Here is a 22,042-nt window from a genome sequence, read left to right as displayed (position 1 = left end):
ACGCAAATGTTTGATGAGATGGTTTCTCTCCACTAGATATCTGATCTTTCAATTCTTGACATTGTCTAAACCTTGATTGATTCGCAGGCTTCCAACATTGGAAAGCAACCAGAGAAAGAGGGCATGGTGTCGGGTCACAAATTGGAAACAGAAGAAGGTGCTCCACGCAGCTCTGAAATGGAGACGAGGGTTGACATAGTAACCAAAGCAGATGATGATGATGACCCAGTGAGCTCCTCTCAAGAGGATCTCTTTAATCCAGAGGAACCCATTAATCCGGAGAAAGCCTTTAATCCAGAGGAGTCCACAGCCTCTAAGCATGGTAGCAAACATTGAATACTTGCATTTAGTCACAGAGTTTTCACAGAATGCTTCTGTTTTTAAGCAATACTTGTAAAATCTGGCAGGAGAATAGCTTTTTTCATAGTGTGCGTAGTACATCACTACTTAAGAAATATTTTTAACACCAACATTTGAACACAAGTTTCCAAGTATGAGTTTGTTTACTCTTTGATATTTTTCTAGAGATATGTAATTTCATTTTTCCTGTTATTTCTTTTATAATTTTTTTTAATGCTCATGTGAGCAAGTGTTTTCAAAGTGAACATACACACTTTATGTCATGTGTTAACCACATTTATGAAATTGCCTTCTAAATATTAGCTTTTATTTGGCTTGTACAGACTGTAGACGTAGTAGTAATTTGTTTATGTTTTTATTCAGTTCGCAAGGATGAGAAATACATTCCAGTGTCTCTTCTTAGCTTCCTGCGAAGCTGTACCTTGAGCATGCACACCTCAAATACACACAGCTTGAATTTCCTCTTTTCTTGGCCCTATTTGCCAATGATCCTTGAAAAACAAAACGAAACAAAAACAAACAAACCTGATCCAGATCACGGATCACGGATCGTGTCATTATCAAGTTTTCCTGTAAATATCATCCAAATCCTTTCACAACTTCTCAAGTTATTTTTTAAACAGACAAAAACAACTAAAACAAGCAGACAAAACCAATGCCTCCTAAAACATAACCTTCTTAGCAGAGGTTATTATTGTATTGTACAGTATGCAGTGTATGTCTGACTTTGATTAATCTTGTTCCATGCTGTCCGTATGACTTAACACTTCACGTCGACCTAGTATGGTGTGGAATTACACATTTTGTGCATCATTTTTGCAATTCCAAACTCTTGCAGATGAATCTGCACCATCCCTCAGCAAGGATGCCTCCAGCCTCCTGTGCACCCCGTCAGAGAGTGTCAGCTGCTTGCGGTTCTCCGGTATTGTGCTGGCGCACGAGAGCAGTACCTCGGGTTCAGGCTCATCCATCAATGTAATCCTTCCGACTCCGGATGCGTATGGTACACCACCCACCTGCATTCCGTCCACACCCTCCGGACCGGACACTAGCAATGGTATTCTTTATTCAAATTATTAAATGAAAGTGGAATCGTAAAGTCTGGGGAAAATGTCTTTTACCCCCCCCCCCCCCCCCCCCCCCCCCGAAAATCATGCAGTCAACCCTAATGCTTGTTTCAGATTCTTAGAGAAACCCTCTTTAAGGTTTGTAATGGGTTTAAGATTTGACCCCTATTGAAGGCTTTTTGGAAGGGAAACCAGCAAAATGACCCCCCCCCCTTGCCCCTTGCAGGCTGTTGGAAGGTAAAATTGCAAAGCAGCGTGACGTACACGTAAAGAAGGATAAGCTAGGTATGTTGTACAACAAAACATGTACAGTAAGTTCATTCAGGAGAATCATGGCAAACACCTTTCCGGGACATGTGAGGGTGCTCTTTCCAATGGTGCTATCGAGAAAATCCCATCATGTCTTGTTTTAGAGATAATTTCCGCTGTCTTGGTACTTTTTTGTATTTTTCCTTCAGATTTGATGGTAAAACAGTCTATCTTTGAGTTAGCCCATTGTCGGTAATATCGTTTGGAGGTAAAACGCGCTATCTTTTACATAAACCATATAACCTTAACTGAGATTTTTTAAATCATCGTTGTCAGATGGTAAAATGGTCTATCTTCGAGTTAGACCAGTTTACATAGTGTTTGTGGTCTATCTAGAAGATAGACCATTTTACCATCTTATGATGTGTAGCGGGAGTGTATACATGTGCTGTGGTTAAACAGTCTATCTGCACAAAAACCTCATTTATTTCATAATCAAAAGCCCAAATAAGCACAAAATTCTTCAGTTATCAGTGTTTAATATGCTTCTTCTTGTCCCATTGCTAAAAATGCATTATACCCATCCCCTAAAAAAGCTCAAACCTCTAAACTTTAAAGTCATTTTTCTCAGAACAGCAATTTTTGAGATAGACCGTTTTACCATCTGACGGCTGGGGGGGGGGGGGGGTGGGGGGGAATCGGTGAATCTCAACCCTATTTTGGCCCCTTTGTCACGATTGCTCGGAAAAGATGTATAAGCTATCCCTTATTGAAAATATTTCGAGAAAAAATACTTAAAGACCTCCTATTTCAATGATTCCTCTGGATTTTCATCCTAAATTGAGCCCCTAAAATATACCCCTTTTCCTGAAGACTTGGGAATGCACGTGCATTACTAATGACCACCGGAGTGCTGGTGGGGGAGGTATGGGGAGGTGGGCCCTGATATGAAACTAATGTTGTTAAGGCTTAAATCTGGCTGTTATAATACCAATTTGCAATTAAAGCATGCCCTTATAATCCCTGTGTTCACTCTGTAGCATGCACGCTCGGGCCATGCATTTCACTTCCTTCCTGTATTGCAATTTTTCCATTGAGGTTTAGTGTATGTAGGACTGTCATATTGATATATGAAAGGAAATGTGCAGGACATATATTATAATAATCATACAGAAGGGAATTGGCTTTAAGTCCGATCATGATGTTGAAATTCATAGGTCAAAGTTCCATTTCCCAAGTACTCAGTATTTCAAGTATCATAAAATATTCAGGAAGTATGCAGTAAAATGTAGTCAGACTTGATACAATCGTTAATACCCATAGATGATCCCAAGTTTGACACAGGTAATTTGCTGATACTCTTTGATATCAAATTAATACATCAAAAAATAATTGAAACAGATCCAATCTATACCAACGAGAATAGAAAAACTTTTAAGATTTATGTCATGCTGCATGAATTCCGGCTTTGGTGTGCTGTCTCCAAGGATTATCATCTTTCACTGACTGCTTGTCACATTTACACAAAGCATTTACATCTACCCTTCAAGCTGCAGTGTTGGTTTCTCAATAACCATTATTTGTTGGAACCCCAACAAATAAAGAAGAAGTTTTCCGGATTTCTCTAGAGAATGTTACATTATTAGAAGGAGATATATTAAAATAACTAAAACCTTGGAAGCTCATTGAAACATCTATATTTCTATATTTCTTGTAACTTAACCAAGCTCTTACCGTTGGGACTACTTTAAGTGGTTAAGAGGGCCAATCTCTAATTTCCTACTCATTTCTTTGAATCTCATTTCTCTCCTTTCAGAAGAGCTGAATGTCACAGTTGGGCAAGATGACATTGTCGGGGATCTGCCCAAGACCTCTCTTTTGAAACGCAAATCGACAACGACATCAGAGGAGAGTGAAGACGCCTATGGTGTAAGTTTGAATACAGTCACAAGAGAAGTCTTAAGATTTTGAAGGGGTGGGGGGTGGGGTGATGGGGGTGAGAGAGGAGATGTGCAAAGGTGGTGTAGAATTGTAAAATTTTTCTGGTCAATACTTCACTGACATAATTATACACATATCTCCCTTCATCCCCAGTTCTTAGCTGAATGACTGAATTCTTAGCCAGAAAATATGGATACGATGCTATTTAGTGAATTATTTGCAGACAGTGAATTGATTATGTTATCCCCTCACAATTTGCCACACAATTTAAATCATGAAATCCCCAAATTTTTGATCAAATGCAATTATGCCCCTGTTTCAGATCCTGATCTATCTGGCTGATTATTATTCTGAATGCAGTCAGCCATGAATAACATTATGTTTTACATTTTGCTAGCACAAAATTTGAATTTTCATCATTTTGTTTTTTACACAATTACAAAATAATATGAAATTGTGAGGTGAAGACATCATCCACTCACTCATTTGAATATTCAAATCAACTCAACGGGAACAGTTTTGGAGAAATTAGCAAAATTGTGCAATATCATAACTGCCCTAATTTTCATTTGATATTGATAAAAAATTTCCCTGTTGTGCTTGTAAGATTCTGCTCTTTCTTTTCACACTAACTTAATACAACTAGCCTGGAATTCCCCTCTAAAGGGTATTTCTTACAAACTCTATGCAAATTTTCTTCAGTATAAACATGAATGGTAAGCCCAGATCTGTGAATAATGTGCTTGAGAAACCACCCACCAAATTCCTACATGTAGATCCCTGCCTGGCAGCAGGAGCTGAATCGCCAACAGAGGGAGAAGGAAGCCTTGGCAGGCACCCAGGACAGCTGGCTGGAAGAGAGTGCACGCAACCATGGACAACGATCACCCCCGGCAACCGTCGATTCGGCCAACCCATCCTCGAGCCTGTCTGAGCATGCGAGCAAGTCAAGTTCTGAATCTGTTGAGGTAAGCACTATTCCTTCGAAAATTGGTGTGGTTATGGAGAATAAAGGTTAAATGCTCAATTACACACCCATCTTATATCTATCACCATCTTCGAATCTTTTTCATTCCCACTCAAATTTAAATGCCTCTCTTTTCAGGATCGATGACTTCATTGAGGCATTCTTTGTATATGAAATGTGTAGTTTGATGCCAAATAGCAGCCTTTTTGTATTTTAGACTCCCACGTTTCTTTAAAGTAATTTCCATGAACACCATGAAAAGGAAAAATTGTCAGCAGGCTTGATAGTCAATGTCTGGAAATTAATTTTTATTTTTGAATGGCCATAAATTGAAGAGTAGAAAAAGCACAACCTGGAAGGGGCTGAATTCATTTCTTTGTGAAGTCATTTTGAAGGAAACCTAGACTTTCTGCAGTCATGTATGTTTATTTGTAAATAAGATAAATTTCGTGAATACAACATTATAGGCTCTGGAAGTCAGTTCTTGAAATTGAATTCAATACCGGTATTCACAAGACATCACTGTGATTCTGTTTGTTATATTATCACGAGACTTATTAGAAAGCTGAAAGAATTTGGAGACATCACAGCAGCAGCCAAGGTGCTAACAAGATTATTTGGTGTAATGTTCTATGTGACGAGGTGCCTATATGTAGAGCTTATTTTGCTCTATGTTTATCTGTTTTTGTACTTTTCTACACAATAGTCCTGGTCTGTGCCCCAGCAGCAGCCATTGATGACATCCACCGGCGAGGAGAGTTCCAAGCAATCCACAGCTACAGGGTCCAGGCCCCCCAGTAAGTCCTGAAAATGTGTCAAGAGATTGTATTAAAGGGAGAGTCCACTCAGTTTAGTTAGTTTGTGTAAATAGAAGCAGAAAAAAAAGAAAGGAATGACAAGTTCTGTCAATTTGTGCTTAATTGATCACAACTTGAATGTATCATAACTTTCTCGGTTTTCACCAGAATTTGCTCAAACTTTCACTCGCCTGTTCCTCTGTTTTTCTGCTTCTGTTTACACAAACTGATTATCAGGGTGGATTTACCCTTTAAGTAGCTTCTCAATAATTTCATATGTTAATATTCCTCACCAGGGTCCTGTAACATACACTTGCAAAACCAGTATAGTCCAGGCCCCTCACCCATTTTGAAGGAAAGATCCCTAACTTTAGCCCTTTTCAGTTCCTGGTTTTGGCTACCAGAGTCCTCTTGGTTATGGAGAAAATAGAATTTACTTCAGTGCTTAATGTGGTATTTGGCTGAATTTGCAACAAAATGTGTAGTCAGTTATGGTGGCGCCAAATGGGCCTGCAATTAGATACTAATCATATCAATCAGACTGACCCCCCCCCCCCCCCCCCCCCATACTTCAGTCTGATTGGTCAAAGTGAAAGTAGTCGTCAAGTAGATTTTGTTATCAACAGACTCCTGAGCTCTATTTTGAATTTCACAATCATCTCATATGGACATGGGATTCCATTCTGTATGTCGCTGTGACTGTCTGCAGAATGATGTTAGAGGCCAAGTAATAACATTTGGCTGTTAACACTTATGTGCTCTGCAGCAAGTTTATGATGTCCTCTGCAGACAATGCAATGGAAGATACACGAATCACCACACTTTTTGTTGTGGACATTCACTGTGTAATCCCATCCAGCAGATTTCTTCTTTAATAGTTCAGATACAATTTGTATGAATGTGTTTAACCCAACAATTTTGAGTGGTACAGAAACTTGTATTGTATTTGCTCTGCAGGTGCAACAACTGTTCAGAAAATTGAACAAACCAGCCAAAGACCGCAGAGTCTTCCTGTGCACGGTGATCTTGACAAAGCAAGGCAGGCCCATGAGAGTGTTGAGGGAGGTAGCCACGGAAAACATTCCAGTCTTCCAGATGTTGGAGAACTTGGGACAAGGCAGACGATGCTCGACATCGTCAAGAAAGATGGCACAGCTGTGATCGCCAAGTCTCACGTGGACGTCAAGAGTCAACGTGGCAGTCAAACTTCCAAACCAAATGTAGAGGAGGAGCGTCCAGTGAGTACTGATTCAAGACAAGCTCACGACGAAGGTGATCGAGACGTTGAGGTGAAGGAAGCCAGCCAGTCACAAGGAGGCGATGCTGCTGCCTCGCAGGATTGGTTCCTGAGGTTATCCCCCTCCCAGACACAGACTCAGACACAGCACAGCCAGAGCCGCCGAGAAGTAAGCTTGGGAGTGTCTAAGTCACAGAGAGAGTCCACTCATGACAAGGTTGGTGAACCTGAGTTTGCGAAACAAGGACCTCCTCATGACGTTCAGGTAGCGGAAGGCACTGGGAGAGAGAGCCGAACTGGAATGACGTCAGCGGAAGTCGACAGAGGGGAGAGTCAAAGGAAAACTCATATCAGCAGACAAGCCACACCGTGGCATGCCACGCCTTCAGACACTGGGCAAACTGAGGATGATGTCATAGTGATACCGGAGTCAGAAGATGCGGGGGTGACCGTTGGTGAAAGACGAGCAGCTGATGCGGACGAGAGCAAACTGGGGAGTGATCGTCAGCATGGAGACAGCGCCCGCGTGGGATCAAAGAGTGGTGTGTGTGTCCACCCCGATGGACAGGGAGGAGATTCGGTCTTTGTAGAGGGCGAGGAACAGTGGACAGGCGAGGGACACAGTAGACTTGACCAACTGGGAGAACTGGACATTAGTAACAACTCATCATCTACGGCAGGTGAGGCCTCTCCCTCGGTTTAGTGAGGTAAAACATATCAGAACATCAAATATGAGGCAAGTGCACATTCCCCTAATAGAAAAAAAGATAGCTTAAATAAAAGTTGCAAAAAAAAAAAAAATGACCCACACCAGACAACAACCAAACCAGAGTGGAAGAAGTAATTGAAATGAGAAAGAACTTTGGTATAAATCCATTATTCGAAGAGAGAAAGCATTCCAAATATACTCTCTGTTTTTGACCTATCAAGTTTGAATTGCAGTGTGTGAAAAGCTGCATTTGACATGGTTGCTTAGAAAAACCAACTGGAACAACATCCATTGTTTTGATGTAGTGCAACAATAACATCTTAAATGCAGAGGCATTAGTCCAAATCAAGACTCTCAGGGCCCTATAACAGTTGATGTGCCATAGTCAATGGTGATTGATCGTTCAGAAAATGATTGATAACAATTTACTGTGTTTCAAGCCCTCCTCCCCCCCCCCCCCCCCAATGAATTTATGTATGGCTTTAGTACAGTTGATTCCTGTATGCTGTGGCTATTAAAAGAGTTTGATCCATTTGATTCCTTTCTTGTTAGTTTGAGATATTTGCGATTACACCTGCTAATAATACAAAGTAAACAATAAGAAAATATTGAATTTTTAAAAATCATAACGTTAAAGAATATTCCTTGTTATGCAACAGGTGAGGTATCATTGGAAAGGTTTTATTTTGTTCTATGTGATGGAGGACTTACTAAAAAATGTTTGAAAATAGCACTTTACCCATTTTGTAATCAAGCACTTCATTTGTAATGATCCAGGTTTTCACCTCAGCATGCCTAAAGATGGAGCCCTCTTGAGACCCAGGAGTATGACCCCTGACCTCATGGGTCGCCAAGGTAACCAGCGGCCAGACAGAACTCCTCGTCACAGCACACCCATCGGAGACGAAAGTGAAGTCGTCAGTGTGAGAACTGACACCATGGCAGATCCAGTACAGGTACGTATGTGTATCAGGGTATTTTTGGAGCGTGGGTATGAATTCCTCTCCATACTTAAACAGTTGGGATGGGAGAGGGGCCATCTAAGATGTCCTAGGCTCTGATTCTATGTAATTTCAGCTGATAGCATTTCTAGATTTGATAAAGGAAGTGACTGGCTTTAGAGACCTTCACCTTAGTGTGATTGTAAGAGTCATGAATGCCATGAATAATAATAATAATAATGATCATAGTACAGGGTATTTATAATGCGCCAATTCCACATAACTAATGTGCTCAAGGCTCAGTAGGAAAAATGATGTATGAAGTACAAAAATCATTACACAAACATGCACATAAAATTGAATGACACAATAATGATGAAAAAAAAAATCATAATATACAATTCTACTGGAAAATAGTTACGAACAAATGAGTCTTAAGGGCAACTTTAAAGGAGTCAACATTTGAAATGTAACGGATACATGAATTGCGTAATGTGACGATTAAACACAATCTTTGAGTCTACGATATCGTGATCTGTCTACTTCGTGCACTGAAGTTTTTGTAGTGGAGAGTTATCATCCTGCATTTGCACAGATCATTCAAAAGCTTATCCAATTTTTGATGTTATAGTAGAAGAAATGCACATTTCAAACAGGTGAGTAACACAAAAACTAGAGCTCTTTGGGTTCTATGTGATGCAATGTATGTACATCACAGTAGCAGATGTGTTGATAATCCCAAATCCTTGCGCTGGGCATATGAGCCTGTAGTTCTACTGAACGAATGACAACATATGGTAATCTCTCCTCTGGTATAATTTTTATGCCTCCGCCACGAAGTGGTGCTGGAGGCATTATGTTTTCGGGTTGTCCGTCCGTCCGTCCGTCCGTCCGTCCGTCCTTCCGTCCGTCCGTCCGTCCGTCCGTAATGAATTTTGTGGACAGGGTAACTACCAAAACCTTTTGAGGTATTGTAATGAAACTTGGCATGTATGTGTATTAGGGTGTGAAGTTGTGCCTATCAACTTTTGGGTGCACATGCTCAAGGTCAAAGGTCAAAAGGTCAAGGTCAAATGCCTGAAATTTCACTATTTCCCCCATATCAATGCAATGCCTGAAGATATTTTCTTGAAACTTAGTGTGTACATGTATTACTCAATTAAGATTCTCTGGTAAAAGTTTGGGGTCATGAGGTCAAAAGGTCAAAGGTCAAAAGGTCAAGTAAAATGTTAAAATTTCACTTTTTTCTCTGTATCTTGGAAATTGTTCAAGGTATCTTCATGGAACATAATATATGCGTGTACTGACTGGCAGTGGTTATCTAGGGAATTTAGGGATCATGGGGTCAAAGGTCAGGGGTCAAAGGTCAAGGGCAATACTTCAAAATTGTACTATTTTCCTTAAATGCAATGCCAGCCGGATTATTTTTTTAAGTTGATGTATGCATGTATAACCCAATAGAGATTCTCTGGGATTTTTTTTTTTTTTTGCCAAGAAGGTCAAAGGTCAAAAGGTCAAAGATCAAGTGAAAGTGCTGAACTTACTTCGTTCTCCGTATCTCGGACGTGGCTCAAGTTGTCTTGAAACTTAGTACATATTTATGTATGTTCTGCCTGACAGTGATTCTCTTATAAATCAAAGGCCAGATGAAAATGATAACAATTTACTGTTCAATACAGAAATTGCACTTTTTCTCCATACCTTGAAAATTACTCAGTGCATAAACTTATGAAAGGGTCAAAGTCAAGTTAAAGTTCTTAAATCCCCAAATACATGCTCTCCTATTCATCCAATTAAACATAGGTCAAGGAAGGTAAACATTCAATACATTTGTGACAAACATGTCATTTTGATATTTTACCAATTTTGTGAAAATGTAATCACACATTGTCCACATGTACTATAGACCTATTAGGAGAATCATGCATTATGGCGGAGGCATACCAGTTGCCATAGCGACATTTCTAGTTGGTCATGCAGTCCCTAACTTTCAGTTATTTTTCTCTTCTCTGTTTATTTCCTGTCTCTCCTTTGTCTTTTCCTGTAGAAAAATGGACATTGGGCTCGGTGCATAGAGTATTAAATTCGATTATGTAATATTTTGAGATGTCTGCATAGCTCAGTGTAAGTCAGTTTACATCTTTTCTGACCCAAAGGTTACTGAGAGTGAGGCCAAGACCTCAGACAAGCTGGTAGTCAGTGCTGTCATGGACTTGGACTCGGTGGAGAATAGCGAAATTCCAGAGTTTCATCTTGAAGGGCCCCTCATCCGCCCGCATTTATTGAAGGATTCAGCCCTGAGTCCGGTGAAGAAACAGACGTCCGTCTTCAGCAGAGTACAGGAAGCCAAGAAATCCAGTGAGAGTGGCAAGAAGGCTGCGAAGCAAGCCCATAAATCGACAGAGTGAGATCCTCATCCTAATCCCCCTCTCGTTCCACCTCTTCTTTTCCTCGTCTTCCTCCTCATCTTCCTCCCCCCTTCTTCTCCCTCCTCCAGCTCCTCCTTCTCTTCCTCCTCTTCTTCCTCCTCCTCCCTCTCCTAATGGTGCTGCTGCTGCTCCTTCTCCTACTCCTCCTCATCCTCATCCTCTTCTGGATTTTCTTTTCCTCCTCCTCCTCCCTTCCCCTTTTCCTCTTTGTCATCCTATTTCTCCTCTCCCTCCTACTTCTCATCTTCCTCTTCTCCTTCCTCCTCATCTTCTTTCTCCTGCTCCTTTTGCTCAGACTACTCCTGCTCTTTTTTCTCGTCTTCCATCTGTTCCTCATCCTCTTCCTTCCCTGTCGCCTACTCCTTATTTTTCCTCCTCTTCCTCGTCCTTCTTTTCTTCCTCCTCCTCTCCTTTCTTCTCCCCCTCCTCCTCCTCATCCTGTTCCTCCTCCTGCTCTTATTTCTTTACCTCCTCCTTCTATCCCTCTGTCCCTCCCTCATCCTTCATCTTCCTCCTCATCCTCATCCTCTCCCTTCTCTTTCCCTTCCCCTCCTGCTCCTCCTCTTTCTCCTTCCCTTTCCCCTACTCATTTCTCTTTCTCCTCCTTCTACTGTAAAAGTGGAAATTTTTGCCGTGTTTAAAAAATTTTCATGCATTTCATGCAAGCAGAAACTAGCACGAAAATAAAAGCATGTGAATATTTCTGTTGCCCGACGTATGTTCCAGTAGTTGAAGTCTTGATTCCGCAGAATTAAAAACACTCGAAACTCTTCTTGCCTGCCTGAGTGCGAATAATTAGTTGCGCGAAAATATCCACTGTTACAGTATCCCTCTGCCTCTTCCTCATCCATCTTGTCTAGTTGTCTTCTTCTCAACTTTCTTTTCATTGCAGTTATGTAAACATTCTTTAGAGGATTTTTCTTTCCTCTATCAGAAGCATTTGTGCAATTTATAACCATGTTGTACATACTGTATAGGCTGTTATTTTTGCGAGGGTTTAATTTTAGTGAATTTTGCGAATCACAGTTGGATCATGAATTTATTCACAACACGTGAAAATGTCTCTGTGAGCTAGGGTAATAGTGCACTTACATGTAAGTTAGCGTCGACGTCAAATCGCCAAAACAACATCTCGCAAAAATGTGTATGACTTCCTCACTCGTGAAAATAACAGTGTATACAGCATACATGTGCATGTTACAAGTTATGGGATATTATATTACCCCACTGTGTACAGATTGAGCAACTCAATTAGCTAAGTCAAAATTTGTCTATCTTTATCTAATTGATTGGGAAATGTGTTTACAATTACACACGGAAGTTATGATGTGTTTTAATTTTCACGGCAGTTGTAACTCTAGTTAATCAAGTTATTGAAATGCCTCTGAATTGCCTTGAATTTTGTTTGAGCAGATCCAGGCAAGATTGCCCTAAAGATAAATTTTTTGGTTAAATTTTTCTGTCAACAGTGACCCATTCTCACTGCCCAAGTCTGACTCTGTTCACAAGAGAAGAAAACCAGAGGATGAAGAAGTTGGGGAGGACAAAGACAATTTACCCGAGGCTCAGGATGTGGAAGATTCTGCAACCATTCCATACACTCACACAGAAGAGGCACAAAGTGAGCATGAAATAGAACAGGAGAAGGCAAAAGAGAGGTTGCCGAGAGACGACGTTGATCATGATGCAGCTGAAAAAATGTCGCTGGACGAAAATGGAGATGATGTCGAGGAGAAGATGGATGTGAGTGATGGAGGAGAAGTGGCGAGTGATGGAGGAAGAGTGGGAAGTGAAAAAAGTGGTGTTCATAAAGAGAGAAGTCAAGAAGTAAGACACCAAAGTCTTGGCAGCAATCAGAGTGGAAGCAGTGAAGTTGAAAGAAGGGGACAAAAAGGTGTGAATGTCAGGAGCGGTAGCTCTTCCGCAGCGAGGAGTACTTCTGCTGATGTTGAGCAGGCTGGAGCCATCTCTTCAGCAGATGAGATGAGTATCCTGGCAGAGTTCATCCACTCAGACAGCTGCAGTGGTGCTGAATCCGCAACGCAGCAGCAGCAGCCGAAGCCCCGCCCTAAAGCCCCCAGGACCCAGTCTTCGGAATCTCCGCGAAAACATGTCACCATCGTAGACACGGAGGAAGTCGGGCCGCCAAAGAGTGTTGTGCTCCCGGGGAGGAGAGACCCGTATGAGTTCACAGACTCGCAGTCCAACAAGACACCGACTCCCATGAAGACTTGGACACGCAAGGATTCAGATTGTCAAATTGAGAGGCGTCCAGTCAGGAATCTTGCGCAAGCATCAGGTACTTCCACTTGTTAGCCCTTTACAGCAAACTTTTCATAGAGTGTTGTTATGAACCATAGTGATGCACCATTGAAATTGTATCATCTATAGAAATAAGTTCTGAGATTTCGAGAGTTTTACGACTTGTTATTCTTTTATTTGCTTTAGTGATGGAATTTGTTGGCAACACTGCTTCGAGCATTAAGAAAATCATTATTTTGATTTTAATCTTTTAAAGTTAAATAATCATGCTTCTATGAAATTTGACTGAAAGCACAATTTGCATTGAAATTATACATGAATTCACGTTTTTGAGCAATTTTTGGTCCAACATGCATGTACATAGTCGTGCGTCACTACGAGATCACACTCCTTGGCGTCACAAATTTGGTCTCAAAAGATGCAGGAGAATCAAAAGATAAAAGTTGTGAAACATCACAGCAATAGTATTTGCAATTCTATAGTGTTTGCAATGGTGACATGTCATGCAGAATGTTGGGGGGGGGGGCTTTCAAGCCCCCCACAACCCCCCCCCCCCCCCCCCCAACTTAGGGTTAATGCCTCTGGACAATGCTTGCCAACCAGTAAACATAAAGGTGTCGTTATGTGAAAAATGCTTGTTCATTAGTGGGACGTGTAGTTGATGTCACTGTGGTTTTCATGTGGTGATATTAAATACCAGTATGCCAAACTGGCATGAGTATGTGCATATCCTTCCCGACAAATTTGACTACAAATTGACTTGGCTTGTGAATTTGAGTAGAGAAATAAATCTCAGATACTGTTTTTGCTTTTAGATATTGTCTTGTTATACAATGGCGAAATGTCATCTGTCGTTAAGTTCAACAAATACTGTAATTGCTAAGATTGATAAAAGTGGAATACTGACAACTTCTGTTTTCCAGCCAGGAAGTGTCTTCTGGGCAGTGGTAGGGACAGATCAAATACCATCACTAGCATGTACTGTTCGTCATTTTAGAAATCAGATAACAGCAACAATATCTCATTTTTGACTTACTCAGTATCAGCACCTGCACAACCAGCAGCTGATGATTCGACTTCTAGGGGTGTGCCGGGGCTTGACCGCGGCATGTCGGAGCCACAGTCCAGCAGCAGGACTAGGTCGGGAAAACGCAAGCGCCCTCATGAGGCAGGAACTGGTCAGGAGGGTGAAGAAGAGGAAGGGGAGGGTGACTCGTCGAGACCGGGAACGACCAATCAGGGCAGATCACCGGCAGCTGTCGCCTGTAGGACCCCTAGAAGGAAAAAGAGATCATCTGAGGGAGCTGGAACCCAGGTGAGTCTCTCTCCAGTGTTATTGCCCCTTGGTCAGAAGTTGATGATCGCTTGTTTGTTTTCATGTTCCGTCTGACAAGATGGCTGGATAGCCCATATTCAGCTGCACCACTTCGTATCTGATCTTCTGTGGGGTCCAGTTGCTTGAAGTTAGGGCAGACCAATTCACTGGGTTATGCACTCAGTTCACTGCGATGAGTTAATGAAGCAGGATCTTCTATGTGCATGAGTTGTTACTCTCTCACACACGACACCTCCATTTTATGTCCTAGTGGAGGGACAAATGGAAAAGGTAAAGCTTGATTTACAAAAATTCATCTGGAATTGGTACATACATCAATTGGGATAAAGATTGTGTTACTGGTATACAATATGCCCCCCCCCCCCCCCAAAAAAAAAAAAAAAACAAACAAACAAAAAAAAAAAAAAAAACACCCAAAACAAGCAAACAAACAAACAAACAAACAATGCTGTGTATACAACAATAATACAAATCAGAACAGTGTCTGTGAAATTGATATTCTTTTCTTAAATAGTACCTATACCCAAGAAAAGAAGGAATAAAGATAATGACTGCTATGTTGAATTCATGCATAGGGAGCTTTCCCTTTCTTCATAGTGTACTTTCACAATAGTCCATCCTAACACAGGGACCTGGTCTTATAATTTAGCTGATTTAGGGATTGTAATCTTGTTTAGCCCGAGTTTGTGTATCTTCCCTCATGCCCTCGGTTTGTGGAAGTTACTGTAACCAAGAGCTGATAACACAGCTTTCAGGTTACAGCAAAGTGTATGGCCATAGTGAATATTGAACAGAATATGTTAAAATGGTTTGTGTTTTTTGACACAGATCACTGATCAGTCTCCTTCTGGTCAGCCTGTCCCCTGGAAGGTCATCAAAGTGAAGCAGATCATCACCACCCAGAGAGTTCAAGAGGTCATTGTGAGAGGCGAGCTGCTTGAGAGGAAAGTCTTGAGTGAGGTATTCAAAGCACGCCCTCTTTGGCAGTGATCAGTCCAGTCTCTGTTTAGGGTCGTGGCTCCTGCCTAAAAGTTGAACTTAACTGTTATAAAAGATTGTCCATATTGTCATTACATCAGCATCACTACTGGTTCAATGAACATACATAACTTCATCACCTGTACTAGTTTTTATTTTAATTTTTTTTTTTGTGGTAATGGATAATATAAGATAAGATTATATAATGTTATAGTCTAGTCCAGTCTAATTCAGCAGAAGCACTAAAAAAATGCTATGAATTGTATTTGCCTTCATAGAATACCAGTGGTGTACAATTAATTGCCATAATGTTGACATTATACACTAATACAAACATGTGTGTGAAAAGTAGTGGTTATTTACCTTACTGAATTCTGATTAGTCATTATCTGTCAAATTATTTACTTATATTTTCTTTTGTGTAGAGGGTAACCGATTCATTCATTGCTGTTTGCTCACAGAAAGTTGAAGAAGTGATTGAGAAAGTGGAGCAGGAGTTCCTGACCCCATCGCCCCAGTCCAAGTCCAGTTCCCTGACCTCTGGCTCACTGGCCGATATCAGCTCTTTGGGGTCGAGGACATCGTCGAGCGTTGGCAGCATGCAGAAGAGCATCAGCATCACCAGTGTGGGGGCTATGCAGAAGAGCACGAGCCTGTCCAGCATCTCGGAAGGCAACAACAGCTCTCTCGTCAAGACGATCAGCCTCCCGGGGTCGGAGAAGGGCTCCCCTAGTGTGGCGAATGTGTTGCCGGGCGGGGCCCTGACGAGTCCAGAGGCAGATGGCAAAGAGGCTGAATTTGCCAGACCAGCCAGTGCCTCGAGTGGGCGAGCAACTCCGGGATCTCCGTCCGGCGGAATGACGACGAGAAGGCGCCGGTCGCCGCGGGCGCGCGAAACGGAGGAAGAGTCGGTGGAGTCAGAGGGGATCCCCTGTGCGCAGCCCCCGAAGGATGATGGTCTTAGTCCCGGGCCAGACGTGGATGAAAATGTAGCAGGACAGGCAGAGGGTGAGTTTACTACAGGTGAAGGTGGAGAAAGGAAACACGCAAACCTCGAAAACCAACCTGTTAATGTGCCTTCTTGGTGTTGGTGAAAATGTATTCTTTGCTGACATTAATTTAATTTATTTAATGATTATAAATGAACACTATTCTCTCTTCATATATGAATGAAGGATACACCTATCGATTTGCACATATTATACTATGAAACGAGGAATGTTTGCATGCATTTTAATAGTATAAATTTTGCGAGAGCCAAGATTCGCAAAAGTTCTTGTTTATGATACAGCTGTATGCATTCAATGCCAGTGACAATTCACAAAAATTTTGTGCTGCAAAAATATCTTGCTTCACAGTATTACCTTTCAGTGTCTTTCATTTTATTGCTGTTTATATTGAAAGGCATTTAATTTGATATGTATGACAACATTGTCGTCATAAATTGAATTTTGATGTTATACTCAATCAGTTGCACAAGGCCTACTCGTGGAAAGGAAGTGAAGTAATTTTTGTGATCACATTATTAACCTTTAAGAGATGAGTACGACCTAATGAAAGCGAGATTTAAACTGTGCTTTCACAATTTAATTCTTGTGGTTGTGAATGTTTATGTTTTTCACCTTACTCCTTGCAAAAGTGATGCACCAGAGTATTCATCACTCTGAATGGCTTTCTACAGGTAGATTTCTTTTTAGATGTTAACCAAATGCTGAGCCCTTTAGTAGTGGGTAGGTTTTCGGTACACCATGCCTTCTTTCTTGGATGCCAGCGTGGTCCTGAAAAGGGCCTACTTGTCCTCAGCATTTTGGTAGTAAAGCATGTTACGTTCTACCTTTTCTTGGGAGAATGACAGAGAATGATGTTAACCCATATCGGGCCACCTACGGGATATTCTGTAGTTCGTCCGAACGCCGCAGAGGCCACATATGGAATTTCCCGTAGTGAATGAAATGACATATAAACGACGTCATTCCAAAGTTCTTTCACCTTCTAACCTTTCACAACATATCCTAGAATGCTTTGCTACACTGTCTGCGATAATTCAAGAAGGTTTTGTCAGCCGAACGCCAACAATAACGTAAAAATCATCGAAAAAAATGTGTGTTTACATGGAATAATGCGAATAACCACGAAGCGTCAGTGGGTGCTATCTACAGCTGTATGGAGTGCTCGATTTTTGATTTTTTTTTGCCGCAGTTTTTGAGGAGGTTTGGACACTTGTCGGGTGATGATTTGACTGTGATAATAGTCCCACATGTACATCCACATGTATGTACAACAATTGTATAATTCAGTCGAAACTGAAAAGCTGTGTCTATCGTGACAAGTTTCGCTTCAACAAACTTTAGGATGCACACATTATACTATCGGTTTCCCATGCACTCGCAATGGCTTCATCGTCATTAACATAAACATAAACCTGCAATCATTGTATCAATGGTCATGATATTTATATGTCCAGAAAGCTGACACTCTGATCATTTCATTTCCGGTACTGGATGTGTAAAATTACAACATTTGCTATTTTTAATCCATGAATGAAAGCAAACAAACAAAATGATTGCGTAAGTTTTGGATTACTGTACTTCACTTCTGCTGAGTACTATGACTGCACTGAGCATTGATTGGCAGCATGTCATATACCATTTTAAAAGGAATTTTATCCTCTTCCAAATGACATATAACTTGTCTATGTTTTGTTCATTGCTTGCTAATGACGAGCGATTGTTTGGAGAGTTGTCTGCCTGTCGGCGTGTGTGTGCAAACGGTGCTGGGCCACTGCGGTGTTTGTTTACACAAGTGCGTTGGCCCGATATGGGTTAAGAACTAAGTACCAAAACATCAAGAATGAGTAGGTCCTTTTCAGGAGCACGCTGACAATCAATAGAGAATACATGGTTAACTGTAAAACCACCCACCATGGAAACCTTCAAAGAACAAATGTTGAGCCATCATTTTTTCCCCCAAACCCTATGTAGGTGTTCTTCTTCCACGTGTTGCGACCACCGACTCCTCCACCTGCGACACTATCATCTTGAATTCCCCGCCCAGAGAGCACAGTGATGATGCAGCCCCCGCCCAGCTCTCCAGTGACACTGCCCTGGCGCAGCCCTTCATGGTGCCCGGTGTACGGGTCTACACTCGCTGGTTGGATGGTTTCTTTTATCCTGGCACCATTTTGTCTGAGGAGAAGTCTGACAGGTGAAATTGCTTGTTCCTTAATTTCTTTTTTAATGACATCTGTGTGCCCACTGGTATTCTTTGAGCAGAAGCCTTTCCAACCAGTCAGTACATGTACATGCAAACACCAAAGGAAAAAAGCAAACTGCCTTTTCCCCTTATTTTATCCAGCATATAGGTGACTTTAGTGTCTTTCTGAGGTCAAATGGAATAAACCTGTTTGTGACTTTGAAACTGCAAAATGCAAGTAATGGTATCTTCATATATCATCATACATATACCTTGCACCAGAGGAGAAAATAGTGTATCAGAATATGATGTGTTGACATCCTTAAAGTACTGCATTTAAGATGTAAAAATTATGCCACCATTGATATTGCTTTGAGAGTGGCTTTTATTCCTTTGCTCTTTTCATGTGAGAGAAAATTAACCATGCTTGAGCAATTTATAATCAGATGCTAAAGGGAAGGAAATCAACTTGCCCTGTGTATACTGTTATTAATGGAAAAATGCATGTGGGACAATGAAGGCCTATTCCTTGTTGATATTTGAATAAGTAGAAATAGGTTTCTTTTATTTCGTATTATCAGTTTTCATATTGATTGCATCTTCAAACCTTAAAATTGCCATGTTGTTCAGACACAGTTAATAATGTCACGATCGTAAAATAATTAGTAATGTGTTCATAATAATAGTGGTTGATATTCAACCTGTCCAACCTGGCCAACCAAAGAAATTTATTTATCTTTAAGGCTGAAGGTCAGCTTTGATGACGGTGATGTCCGAGTGGTCAGTGCCAAGGACTTGATCATTAAGGACTGGCTATCTGTTGGTCAGAGTGTGATGGCCGAGTCGAAGGATGGATACAGCTATCCTGGTGAGTTTGGTACCGAGAAGACTGAGTGAATGTTTCGAGCGTTTGGTGAACTTGGAAAAGTTGGAATTTGTGTGCAGAGAGCTCAGAGAAATAAAATTCCGTAGTGCATTGATAAAGCTGTATGCTCATTTATTGTAGTGACTGTATAATAAAGCGTGTTCTCTGCTGGTTGTATTACAACTTCTTACATGTGACTGCATTCCAAGAAAAATTAATTTCCTTTGATGTCATCATTTATTGATAATGTATGGCAGAAAGGACATAGTGGAAGTGTATCGTTCTTGGAAAAGGATGATCTTCAAAAGCGCAACAGAAAGCTTTCATCCGTTGGGGAAAAGATATGAAAGTATCACTACAAAATTAGCTTTCACCCAACCGTCATATTTGACTGGCTAGATTTCATCCACTACTGTGCTTCCAGTGATCCCTAAGCATCACTAGAAAGGCAGCAATGGGGTGAAGAAAACAAAATTCTTTGACTTTAGAATGTCCACAGAAGTGGATGCATGCCAACCTGTCAATTATAAACCTTGGTTGAAGCTTGATATGCTTGCAATGTATCTTCAAAAGAGTGTATAATTGTACTTTGTGTGTTGGAACTGACAGCCTTGTGTTTTTATCTCATTTTTGGAGAGATGGAAGGGTTGAGGGGTTGGGGGCTTGTGAAATTTTTAAAAGGTTAAGCCCTCTGGAAACAGATACTTGATTCTGTGAAATACATGTAAGTATCAGTATGTGTCTGTAATTTCTTGAAATTGATTTAACTCAGGCCACAGTTGATGTGACTGTTTAGATTTTAGCAAATAACTTTCTGTTGACCTTTGTCTACAAGGGAATTTCAAACTCAAAGAGTGATTTATATTAATATTTTGCAACATTTTAAACTTAAACTATGTCTGAATATACAGACCTGTTTGTCCATTATACTATAAAGTTGGTATATCTTTTTTTTTTCCAGCTGCATGGAATTACTCTCACGTTTGTTTGCTTATTCTGCAGGTCTTGTGATGGGTTACTACCGCACAGAAGCGGGCTCCGACACTGGCTATGTCGTGGAGACGGACAGTGGGGAAACTGCCAGGTTGGTGAGACGATTCACTGCGAGTGTTGATGGAGACTAGTGTATGTGCAACAACACTGATTTTCTGAATGAGATCTGAGGTGCAGAGTAAGAAGAAGAAGAAGAAGAAGAAGAGTACACGGCAATGCCATCTGTGACCTGAAGTGATTATTATACAAGTAATGAATGGTTGCAAGTGTAAAAGTACAGGATTTTGTAGAGTGCAGAATCGTGTGCCATCGCACGAGGAAAGACCATACACTATTTGTTTTATACAAGACTTCAGATGTCAACAAATGTGATCCACACGATTCTTAGTAGAGAAATGACAACCATTTTTCAGGAAAGACAAATGGTCGTACAATTGTGTTGTAGCATTTCTTTCATATTACGTTTATCAAATTTGAGGTGTGGATGGTGTTATCCAATCAGGCTTTGCTTGATTTTTGGTGCACAGATGTTATCTGATTTTTTAAACTCTCACATACAATAAGGGGTAGCTTTGATCCTTGCATTTGCTTCTGCCCCGGTGATGGCATGTATATTGTGCATACCTTTACACCCCTTTCACACTTAGCAAATTTCATCTCGGTGCACCCAGGTGAAGCGAACCAGGGAGATCTTGTAGTATGAAAGGTGTTGCTCTGAAATCCCTCATAAAAGGCTGGAAGACTTTCGAGAACTTTAAGCGTGAACCGTCCCTGGTAAACTCCCTGAGTGCCCCCTGAAACTCCTACTGATGCTGCAGTGCGAAAGGCATCGCAGTTTGATTCCTGCTTAAAACTCGAAACCAGTATGCCAATAGACCATTTTGCGCATGTGGCATCATGTGTGCTTTCACTGCAGCAGAGCAGAAGAAAGAAGTTCAACTGTGAGCTCACTTGCTGCATTCTGTAGGTTGAAATAAATCCTTCCTGGGTGTTTCACATTTGATTCCCCGATAATGCTCTCCCATGATCTCCTGAGTGACTAGTGTGAAAGGGGAATTTATGTAAGCACCACAGTAGTCTCATGTTTGATTGATACTCCATTAAGTTTGTGACACAGGTAGTGTGGAGTGGTGTGTGTGTTTGACTGTCAGTGAGGAGCTTTTTTTTTCAGTTCCTGATATTCACTAAATATTTAATGAGTATTGTATAACATATAGCAAATATAAATAGATAGTAAACAAGTTATTTTTTTTTGTAATTGTGAAACACCACAATTTACATCATGTGTAGTCAGAGAGCGTGAGAGGGTCAATGAAGACCTGTTTCTTACTTCTCATTGATAGATACCCAAGAACCAAGGTGATTCTGTCTAAGGACCAGGCAGCAGCGCTCATGACCTCCTGTACCAGCAGCACGGGTGTTTCAGACATCAGTCTTGGTGAGCAGGTCCACACTGGAACAGTTTAAAGAATTTCATAATTTTTTTTCTTTCCATCCAGTTTTGATCTGTTATTATCCCCTCTGTGGAGGAACAGTTCGAATACTGTTAAGAGCTGTAATTTTGTGTACAGATATTTTCGCATATAAAGAGGTCATTTTTGTTAGATGTTGTTTGTGCGACTTGACATGGAGGCTATCATAACTGCACTAATGCCTGTCCGTTCACTCTGCCGCTTATGCAGTCAAGGTGGTGATACTTTAGATTTGTTGCCCTCCAGT

At 41.0% G+C, this 22,042-nt stretch overlaps 1 protein-coding gene across 1 annotated transcript in view; it reads left to right on the top strand.

Moving 5' to 3' along the window:
- LOC139743520 (uncharacterized) overlaps positions 1 to 22,042 on the top strand; it is a 34,329-nt gene that overhangs the window by 2,845 nt on the left and 9,442 nt on the right. The window contains exons 3-18 of the mRNA XM_071653999.1: positions 88 to 322; positions 1,199 to 1,417; positions 3,493 to 3,605; positions 4,394 to 4,585; positions 5,291 to 5,381; positions 6,339 to 7,298; positions 8,105 to 8,283; positions 10,425 to 10,672; positions 12,167 to 12,996; positions 14,000 to 14,274; positions 15,124 to 15,255; positions 15,735 to 16,281; positions 18,255 to 18,477; positions 19,209 to 19,333; positions 20,333 to 20,414; positions 21,667 to 21,761. Of these exons, the coding sequence (XP_071510100.1) occupies positions 88 to 322; positions 1,199 to 1,417; positions 3,493 to 3,605; positions 4,394 to 4,585; positions 5,291 to 5,381; positions 6,339 to 7,298; positions 8,105 to 8,283; positions 10,425 to 10,672; positions 12,167 to 12,996; positions 14,000 to 14,274; positions 15,124 to 15,255; positions 15,735 to 16,281; positions 18,255 to 18,477; positions 19,209 to 19,333; positions 20,333 to 20,414; positions 21,667 to 21,761 (4,546 nt within the window). The remainder of the gene's footprint in view (positions 1 to 87; positions 323 to 1,198; positions 1,418 to 3,492; positions 3,606 to 4,393; positions 4,586 to 5,290; positions 5,382 to 6,338; positions 7,299 to 8,104; positions 8,284 to 10,424; positions 10,673 to 12,166; positions 12,997 to 13,999; positions 14,275 to 15,123; positions 15,256 to 15,734; positions 16,282 to 18,254; positions 18,478 to 19,208; positions 19,334 to 20,332; positions 20,415 to 21,666; positions 21,762 to 22,042) is intronic.

The sequence above is a fragment of the Diadema antillarum genome, unplaced genomic scaffold, assembly GCF_040938485.1.
Source record: "Diadema antillarum isolate AM-2024a unplaced genomic scaffold, OU_Dant_1.0 seq00001091_RagTag, whole genome shotgun sequence".
NCBI lineage: Eukaryota > Metazoa > Echinodermata > Echinoidea > Diadematoida > Diadematidae > Diadema > Diadema antillarum.
This window is presented reverse-complemented; position numbering and strand designations above follow the sequence as displayed.